The sequence below is a fragment of the Lycium barbarum genome, chromosome 11 (genome assembly GCF_019175385.1).
Source record: "Lycium barbarum isolate Lr01 chromosome 11, ASM1917538v2, whole genome shotgun sequence".
In the NCBI taxonomy this organism is placed as follows: Eukaryota; Viridiplantae; Streptophyta; class Magnoliopsida; order Solanales; family Solanaceae; genus Lycium; species Lycium barbarum.
In genome coordinates this window covers 1,628,312-1,637,836 of record NC_083347.1, presented here as the reverse complement: position 1 = coordinate 1,637,836, position 9,525 = coordinate 1,628,312, and the positions used below count along the sequence as shown (strand labels likewise).

The following is a 9,525-nucleotide window of genomic DNA, read 5'->3' as shown; positions in this document are numbered from 1 at the left end:
AAGAGAAAATAAGAGAGAGAGAGAGAAAGATAAAGATGGTATTGATATGAACATTAATAATGAATTAATAAATCCAAAGGAAGCCATCTGCATCAGCAACTTCTGAATTAACAACCATCACCAAGTGCAATAATAATAGAAAATTGAAAGTGCTCTTGGATCCAGATCTTCTTCTGCTTTTTACTCTATAAACAAAACATGGGGTTTCCCCCTTTACAATCCCAAAGTACTACTCAACTTTCTCTCTTCTTCTTCCCTCTTAGCAGCAATGCCTGCTCTTTCAAGAAATCCTTTTCTTCTTCTTTTTTCCAATATCTTTTCATTCACCTTATTTTTCTCTTCTTGTTATTCCATTGATGTACAAAGCCAAACACTTCTTGCATGGAAAAAAACATTAAACCCTTCCAATGATGTTTTGTCAACATGGGATTCTAGCAAAAGTCCTTGTAATTGGTTTGGTATACACTGCAATTCCAATGGTCATGTTGTAAGTATAAGTCTAAAATCAGTAGACTTGCAAGGTCCATTGCCTTCAAATTTTCAGCCACTCAAATTCTTGAACACTCTTGTTCTTTCATCTACCAATCTAAGTGGTCCAATCCCAAAAGAATTTGGAGATTATCTTGAACTTAGTCTTATTGATATTAGTGATAATTCAATCACTGGTACCATTCCACAAGAAATTTGTAAGCTTAAAAAGCTACAAACTTTATCTCTTAGTTCAAATCTTCTTGAAGGTGATATTCCTTCAGACATTGGAAACTTGTCAAGTCTCAAGAAATTCTTGATTTATGACAATCAAATAAGTGGTGAAATTCCAAAGGGTATTGGAAAGTTGAACAACCTTGAAAAATTTAGAGCTGGAGGGAATCAAAATCTCAAGGGGGAACTCCCTTTGGAGATTGGAAATTGCAGCAACTTGGTATTTTTAGGCCTTGCTGAAACAAGCATTTCAGGGAATTTGCCTGTATCAATTGGAAACCTGAAAAAGATTCAGACTTTAGCAATTTATACAGCTCTTTTATCTGGACCAATTCCAGAAGAGATTGGGAATTGCAGTGAACTTCAGAACTTGTATTTGTATCAGAATTCGATATCCGGTTCGATACCAAGGAGCATAGGAGAGCTAAAAAAGCTCCAAAGTTTGTTGCTTTGGCAGAATAGTTTAGTTGGAGTGATCCCTTATGAGCTTGGAAATTGCAAGGCTATTACTGTCATTGACTTATCTGAAAATCTCTTAACAGGCAGAATTCCAACAAGTTTTGGTGGACTTTCAAGTCTTGAAGGATTGCAGCTAAGTGTCAATAAGTTATCAGGTACAATACCTAATGAAATATCAAATTGTACCAATCTATCTCATTTGGAAGTTGATAACAATGGTATATCAGGTGAGATTCCTAATGAAATAGGAAAGTTGAAAAGTTTGACTTTATTCTTTGCATGGCAAAATAATTTAACAGGCAATATTCCTGTTTCATTATCTCAATGTGAGAATCTTCAGGCTCTAGACCTTTCTTACAACCATCTTTTTGGTTCCATACCAAAAGAAATCTTTGCTTTGACAAATCTAACAAAATTGCTGCTTCTTTCCAATGATTTGTCTGGTTTTATACCAACTGATGTTGGAAACTGCACAAATTTGTATAGATTTAGAGTGAACAACAATAGGCTAGGAGGTACCGTTCCATCAGAATTAGGAAACTTAAGAAGTTTGAATTTCCTTGATATGAATGGAAATCACTTTATGGGAGCAATTCCTTCATCAATATCAGGGTGTCAAAGTCTTGAGTTTCTTGATCTCCATTCAAACGCGTTCACCGGTTCTTTACCAGAAAAACTGCCTAAAAGCCTACAGTTTGTGGACATTTCAGACAACAGGCTTACAGGTTCGTTGAGTCCGAGCGTTGGTTCTTTAACAGAATTAACAAAATTGAATCTTGGGAAGAATCAACTTTCTGGTAGAATTCCGGCTGAGATAGTTTCCTGTAGTAAGCTTCAGCTATTAGACCTTGGATACAATGGTTTATCAGGTGATATACCTAAAGAATTGGGTGATATACCATCACTTGAAATCTCTCTTAACCTTAGCTGTAACCAATTTACAGGTGTGATTCCAAGTGAGTTTTCAGGTCTTAGCAAACTAGGAAACCTTGATCTCTCCCACAACAAACTCACCGGAAATTTAGACGTTCTTACGAACCTTCAAAACCTTGTTTCACTCAACATATCATTCAATAACTTCTATGGGAACTTGCCCAATACTCCATTTTTCCATAAGCTTCCTTTGAGTGATCTTACTGGAAACCAAGCTCTTTACATCTCTGGGGAGGATGTGATTCAAACGGGGCCCGCTGGACATGCCAAATACACCATGAAGCTTGCTATGTCAATCCTTGTCAGTATAAGTGCCGTGCTGGTGCTGCTAGCATTTTACACCTTGATCAGGATGCGAATGGCGGCCAAGTATGGACCTCCAGAAGTTGATACTTGGGAAATGACTCTTTACCAGAAGTTGGATTTTTCAATAGATGACATTGTTCATAATCTAACATCAGCTAATGTCATTGGTACTGGGAGCTCTGGAGTTGTATACAGGGTAATGACCGAAAACGGGGCAACTTTAGCAATCAAGAAAATGTGGTCATCAGAGGAATCAGGAGCATTTGGTTCAGAAATTTGTACTCTTGGTTCAATCCGGCACAAGAACATAGTCCGCCTCCTCGGTTGGGCTTCAAACCAGAACATGAAACTTCTATTCTATGACTATCTTCCCAATGGGAGTTTGAGCTCATTGCTCCATGGTGTTGGCAAAGGAGCAACAGAATGGGAAAACAGATTTGATGTGGTCCTTGGAGTAGCTCATGCACTTGCATATTTGCATCATGACTGTGTACCACCTATAATGCACGGAGATGTCAAAGCAATGAATGTATTGTTAGGCTCTAGAATGGAGCCTTACCTGGCCGATTTCGGTTTGGCAAGGATTGTCAGCACTGATGTTGATGCAGACTTGTTAAAGGAGAGCCAAAGGCCTCATCTTGCTGGTTCCTATGGCTATATGGCACCAGGTAATTATTTATACTGCACTACTACTCATTATCTTGCTGATACTGAACATAAAAGTAGTCCATTTTCTGATGAATCATCACAATACAATAGATATCCTTGTTGTTGTATTCATTATCTGAGCTTGACTAAATGCATCAACTTTTCTTGAACTGACAAAGACTAGGTTATTATTTGCCCACAGAACATGCTTCGATGCAACGGATCACGGAAAAGAGTGATGTATACAGCTATGGTGTGGTCCTCTTGGAGGTACTAACAGGAAGGCATCCGTTGGACCCCACATTGCCCGGGAGTGCACACTTAGTACAATGGGTGCGCGAACACTTACAAAGTAAGCGCGATCCAAATGACATTCTTGACCCTAAGCTTAGAGGCAGGGCTGACCCTGAGATGCATGAAATGCTGCAAACTTTAGCTGTTTCATTTCTGTGCGTGTGCACGAAAGCTGGTGATCGTCCGATGATGAGGGATGTAGTAGCCATGCTCAAGGAAATTCGAAATGTTGATCCTGTTGTGTCCGAATCCGACTTGTTGAAGAAAAATGCAAATGTAACAGCTCTTCCAAAATCACCTGGCACCAAGAATGTGGATTCCCAAGTGTCTTCTAGCTGCTCTTTTGTATTTTCTGATAACTCAATCTCCAAATAAGGCTTCAGCATAGTGAACAAATTTGTGAATATGGCATGTTTTATTAGCAGTATGAGTTAAGAGGAGGTTATAGATTTTAAGGAAAATCATTTTCATTCCTCAATCATGTATCCTAGTAAGGGAGTTTGCAATTTAGCATTAGCATTATAGAGTGAAAAGATCAGTGTTCATCATTATGTGAAATTGGTAGACTTTTTACTTACCAATTTGTACCCTATATATACCAACTTCGTTAGCCAATGAGGCACGCCAACATAAATGGCAATTCAAATGACTGCTCACTTAAGTGAATTACAAAGGAAGCCCAAGATTTGATATTTTAGATTTACTAAAGTTAAAACATTTACGAACCATATGTTATTTTCGGGTAAAATTTACGAATAGCCACTTTTTTCAGCCCTTGTAACTGAAAAGTAGTCCAGTTGTGGAGTTTCAAATTCCATTATAAGGGAGTTTCAAGTTCCAGGATATTGTTATAGAGAAAGTTTCTAGTGGAATTTCAAGCTCCATAATACCATATCAATAGTTATCTTTCAAAGGTCGATAAGTGGCTAAAGGACACTATACAGGCGAGTTAACCAGTAATAATGCTAGTGAAACGTAGCACACGTCCAATGGAGTAGTCAATATGCACACAAGCTGGCCTTGCGTACAACCGTCTAGTAGTATTTTGAGAGTCGCGAAACTGTGGGGACATGTGGAAATTGAATCAATCATTGGTGGAGGATCTGGGAATTATGTACCTTGAATTTATTGAATACAAATAAAGATTCCAAGTGTCTCGCAAGAAATAGTCCAGCTAGCAACTGTGAGTTGGCCCAATCACATGACCATGTGATTTCTGAGTAAAGCTTAAGCAATTAATAGCAATTAATATGCTAGTGGATTTCAAGTTGGAATTTACACCCATAATGTGGAATTTTTATGTAAAACCATGATACCCTTTGCTTGTTTGTGACACCATTTGAGATTTAAAAGTTAGTATTTTGACTTGTGCTTGATAGTAGTATAGTAGAAGAGCAAAGATTCACCAAATAATTGAAAAGTTAAGTAAATGAATTTATATTCATCCAAGAGAAGAATAATGACCAAAGAAATACCACAACCAAACACTGCAGAACGGACAGAATAACTCAAATCAAGAGATGGCTACAAAAAAGAAACTATTAGTGAACCATCATTCCTTGGACCGATGTGGTCTACATTCCACACTATATGAAAATTTATCATTTTCTATCAATAAGAAAAGCATGCAGGAAACATAAAGTGGAATTCTTTCTTGATAACCGAGAAATTCCTAAGGGTTAGTAGTTCATAGTTCGAAACTCGATGGATAATGAGTTCGCCCCTCAAATCTTCTCCTGTTGAATACCAAGCTTTCGTCTATAACAGAGTTTGTGACCAAAGTGTGGGGACAAAACATCAAACTGAAAATGGCAGCATTCTTATTTACAGTCTGGTGTATATGGCACAACATACAATTTACTTCTAGTGATACTGCTCAATCCTGACAGAACAGGACTTCCAGGACTCTTGAATTCTGTAAGATGAAGTCATCGCCAACACAACCAGCCTTCTATGTTGATCTTAACACGTCAAACTTTCTTTGAGATTGCTAAAATAGACTGAGGACTCTTGAATTCTGTAAGATGAAGTCATCGCCAACACAACCAGCCTTCTATGTTGATCTTAACACGTCAAACTTTCTTTGAGATTGCTAAAATAGACTGAATAACCGATCCAGTAGGAAGCAATGCTTTTGTCTACCTCATTCAACTATATGGCAACAGCAAACGGATTATCATAATCTCTTTCACCGAGTAACGAGACTCTATTGAGGATAGGTGGATTCTAACTTCTTAAGTATGGAACTAACCACATTCCAATCAAAGCCACGGTACTGAAGCCAACGAATAATCCTTGCTTTACGTTTTTCTCTAGGCACACCCTGCCCTTTAAGCCACTGTTTAGATGCCTGGACAAACAATTGATCCATAGAAGGTTTTGACATAGCAAGTCCTGATTCTTGCTCTTCACCAGCTTCGTCATTCTTGAAGACCATTTTTATGGCATTTTCTGTATCCACTTTGCTTACACCCTTCTTGATTAAGGCCTAATTCGAAAAGTGATAAGGCTATTAATGGGATTCTGACAAAAGCAAGACAAAACCAAAGCTACTCTTTATATAAAGCGTAACTACTCAAAAAACTACAGATGGTTGGAATAACTAACTAGTACTTCCATAATTGCACTCAACTATGAAGTTAACAATTTTATTTTCTTTTTGGTAAGTACTCAACTTAGGATGTAATAAGAAAAATATAGGCTCTCACATGCTCCTAAACGGACATAAAGCAGGGAAAAGGAAAATCTTCAGATTACACAGGGAATATTCAGCGAGTGATTTAGCAACTACTATACAACACTAGCCCAAAAGGAAAAAGAGAGATAGTAGGGGAGGATCATGTTATCGACCATACAACCGATCGACTCTATACAGGAGCATAAAAAGGTCAGCTCAAAATCTCGTTCAGTGAAGTAGTTGACAAAGAGGAAATTTACTTGCTTGATTCGTCTTGGACCCCAACTTGAGGAAGACCATCTGGACCGAGAAAACATTTCAGCATACAGACCGTCATTGATTAAACCCCTAGAGCAACAGATAGAACAAATCCGAATGAGGTCAATTATGTTAAAATCAAGATGGAGCCATGTAATACGAACTCACAAATGACTCATAACACCTAGTTCACTATGCTCTTCAATTTTCCTTTTAGCAAGTTCAAGTGTAGCAAGTGACAAATGTGCACCAATAGCCAAAAGGTAACTGTGATTTGAAATAACATTTCTTGTTATCAAAGACAGGGTTCACTGCTTTGACGGAAACATCTTGATTCCAGTTCGATTTACCTGGTATGGAAATCTGTTATTACAGCGTTAACAACATTGAGTGTAAACTTTCTTCCTAGAAGCTTCTTCTTCAGTTCTACAGCCGTAAGTGCTCTGCACAGTACAAAATCATGCATCAGAAAGTAGCTCTCTTTGCATTAGTCTAAGGGCCTCTTCTTTTAGCTTCAGTGACTGGAAAGAGAATTCAGGTGCATCAACAAAGGTCTAACAGTTTCACTGTTCACACATCTTTCTCTAAGTGAAATAGATGCTCACATAGCTCTATGCAGTATGCCCGTATATAATTAATTTGAGATTTATCCATCTAATATGCCACTCAGAGTCTTCAACACCAGTTGAAAAGATCAAGTTGCAAGTCTCATCAGTACGTCGAATTTCAAGGGCAAATAAATAATGACTAGTAGATATAGAGAGATAAGACATTTAACATTCTAACCTTGAAGCAAGTAATTGAACTGCAATTCTTTCAGCATCTTGCTTAGCTTTATCAGTTTCAGCTATACCACGTTCAAGTACAATATCTTCGTTATCTTCATCTTCCTTCCCTGAAATTCCACATTCAGCCTCTTATTTTTTATTTTCCATGGGTTGAAAGTTGCATCTTAATTTGAGTTTCCACTTTAGGTAAAAACAGCAGAGAGGTGTGGATAAATCCAATCATACCCCATTCAACCTCATCGTCCAGGCTGGTTATAAGCTTTTGTTTATGATTTTGAGACTTGGAATGAAAAGGTATGTCTCCATACTTAGACCTTCCACCAACAGAAAATTCAGTTTCCTGAACATTCCCGTCCAAGAAACTGTGCTTTTCTATGTCCAAAAAGTGTTTCCTTGGCAAATCAGCTTCTGACACTTGGTGTTCATTTGATCTCTTGGGAATGTGCCTAACTGGAAAAGCGCTATAATCTCTGCTCCGGCAGCAGCTTATGGCACTGAATTTTTGCACCCTAATAATTATACTTATGTCATACTAAAACAATAATAATTATACTTATATTATACTAAAACAAACCGTATGGAAACATACATGTATTGCATACCATAGTTATATGCCCATTTTAATAAATTTGAGCATATTTCATGGCCACGTTTTCCCTAAATATCAAACATTTGCTTAGCCAAACCATGAGACACAAGTACCAATTTCAAGAAATTGAGAACGAGCTGCTTAGATCTTTTCTATGTCCACGTTTGCCCTAAAAATTTATAAACCCACGTAAAACAAGTACCCACTTCGAGAATTTGAAGAATGAATTGCGCTAATCTTTTCTATGTTCATGTTTGCCTAAAGATCAAAACTTAGCTTAACAGGTCCACGTAACATAAGTAACCATTTCAAGAATTTCGACAATAAACAGCTGTAATCTTTTCTTTGGTCATGTTTGCCCAAAATATCAAGCTCATGTCACAGAAGTACCCATTTCAAGAATTCGGAGAATGATTACAGTAATCTTTTTAAATGGTCATGTTTGGCCTAAACATCAAATTTTTGCTTAACCAACCCACATAACACAAGAACCTATTTTGCCAATTTGGAGAGTGAACTATCATAATCTTTTTGATGTTCACCTTTAGCCTAAAAACCAAACCTTTTCTTCACAGAATCCACTCACATAAGTACCCATTTCAAGAATATGGAGAATGAGCAGCTGTTATCTCTTTCTATGGTCATGGTTGTCCTGAAGATCAAACCTTTGCTTAAGAAAACCTACGTAATACGAGCACTCGTTTCGATAATTTGGACAACTGCTGTGATTTTTTATATGGTCATTTTTGTCTTAAAGATCAATTCCATTTCCATAATCTGGAAAATGAACCGAGTAATCTTTTCTATGCCATTTTTGCCTTAAAAAATCAAACCTTCGCTTAACCAACCCACATAACACAAGAAACTAATTTGGAGAATGAACCGTAATAATCTATTCGATTGTCACCTTTAGCCTAAAAATCAAACCTTTTCTTCACAAAATCAACTCACACAAGTACCATTTCAAGTGTTTGAAGAATGAACTGCTATAAGCTCTTTTTATGGTCATTTTGTCCTAAAGATCAAACCTTTGCTCTAAAAGACCCACGTAACGCAAATACCCATTTCGATAATTTGAACAATAAGTTGCTGTGATTTTCCTATGGTCATGTTTGTCTTAAAGATCAAACCCATTTCCAAAATCTGGAAAGTGAGCTGGATAATTTCTATGGTCATTTTTGCCTTAAAAATCAAACCTTTTCTTCACAAAATCCACTCATACAAGTACCAATTTCAAGAATTTGGAGAATGAACTGTTGTAATCTTTTTCTATTGTCATGTTTGTCCTAAAGATCAAACCTTTGCTTCAAAAAAACGACGTAACACAAGTACCCATTTCGATAATTTGGACAATAAAACTGCCGTGTTTTTTCTATGGTCATGTTTGTCCTAAAGACCAAACCCATTTCCAAAATCTGGAAAATTAACAGGGTAATCTTTTCTATGGTTATTTTTGCCTTAAAAATCAAACCTTTACTTAATCAACCCACTTTCAATCTTTTGTATGGTCATTTTAGCCTTAAAAATCAAACCTTTTCTTAACCAACTCACTTTGTATAGCCATAGAAGCACTGAAAAAAAGATGTCAGCTTATAAAGATACTATACATCAACAAATGCCAGTGTGGACATTCAAATAGTAAGAACTGTAGCAAATATAGTTGCAGACTGCTAGTAAAGAATTTAATATAAACCCCAAAGTAATGAAAATTACTAACCAAGGGATGACAATGGCTCTACAATGAAGCTGGATTGAAGCTTTAACTATGAAACAAACTGCCATGCTATGTTCGAAAGAGTTTTAGGGCTTCATACATTCTTATTTGGCAAAGGGTCAAAAATACCCTCTGCTTTGCGCCGATTATAAATTTG

The 9,525-nt window shown here is 37.0% G+C and overlaps 2 protein-coding genes across 4 annotated transcripts; one reads left to right on the top strand and one right to left on the bottom strand.

The window, feature by feature from the left end:
- Nucleotides 1-3,919, top strand: LOC132617725 (leucine-rich repeat receptor-like serine/threonine-protein kinase RGI4). 2 transcript variants are annotated; one of them, XM_060332800.1, is made up of 2 exons: nt 1-3,068; nt 3,251-3,919. In XM_060332800.1, exons 1-2 carry the CDS (start codon nt 269-271, stop codon nt 3,715-3,717), a joined length of 3,267 nt encoding a protein of 1,088 aa, XP_060188783.1. In that variant the 5' UTR covers nt 1-268; the 3' UTR covers nt 3,718-3,919. The 2 variants fall into 2 exon arrangements, with proteins under 2 accessions (XP_060188783.1, XP_060188782.1); XM_060332799.1 differs by having other exon boundaries at nt 3,233-3,919.
- A 919-nt stretch (nt 3,920-4,838) lies between these two features.
- On the bottom strand, nt 4,839-9,525 carry LOC132617142 (uncharacterized). 2 transcript variants are annotated; one of them, XM_060332079.1, is made up of 6 exons: nt 9,372-9,525; nt 7,291-7,559; nt 7,064-7,172; nt 6,628-6,720; nt 6,280-6,367; nt 4,839-5,830 (listed from the first exon to the last, which is right to left on the bottom strand). In XM_060332079.1, exons 1-6 carry the CDS (start codon nt 9,434-9,436, stop codon nt 5,549-5,551), a joined length of 906 nt encoding a protein of 301 aa, XP_060188062.1. In that variant the 5' UTR covers nt 9,437-9,525; the 3' UTR covers nt 4,839-5,548. The 2 variants fall into 2 exon arrangements, with proteins under 2 accessions (XP_060188062.1, XP_060188061.1); XM_060332078.1 differs by having other exon boundaries at nt 7,291-7,574; nt 9,372-9,521.

Excerpts from the sequence above, each read along its gene's own strand:
- LOC132617725 (XM_060332799.1), top strand. The coding sequence starts at position 269 with ATGCCTGCTCTTTCAAGAAATCCTTTTCTTCTTCTTTTTTCCAATATC. Across the intron at positions 3,069-3,232 it reads CTATGGCTATATGGCACCAG|GTTATTATTTGCCCACAGAA; the intron begins GTAATTATTTAT and ends GACAAAGACTAG.
- LOC132617142 (XM_060332078.1), bottom strand. The coding sequence starts at position 9,436 with ATGGCAGTTTGTTTCATAGTTAAAGCTTCAATCCAGCTTCATTGTAGA. Across the intron at positions 7,575-9,371 it reads AGAGCCATTGTCATCCCTTG|GGTGCAAAAATTCAGTGCCA; the intron begins GTTAGTAATTTT and ends TATAATTATTAG. Across the intron at positions 7,173-7,290 it reads GGACGATGAGGTTGAATGGG|GGAAGGAAGATGAAGATAAC; the intron begins GTATGATTGGAT and ends GTGGAATTTCAG.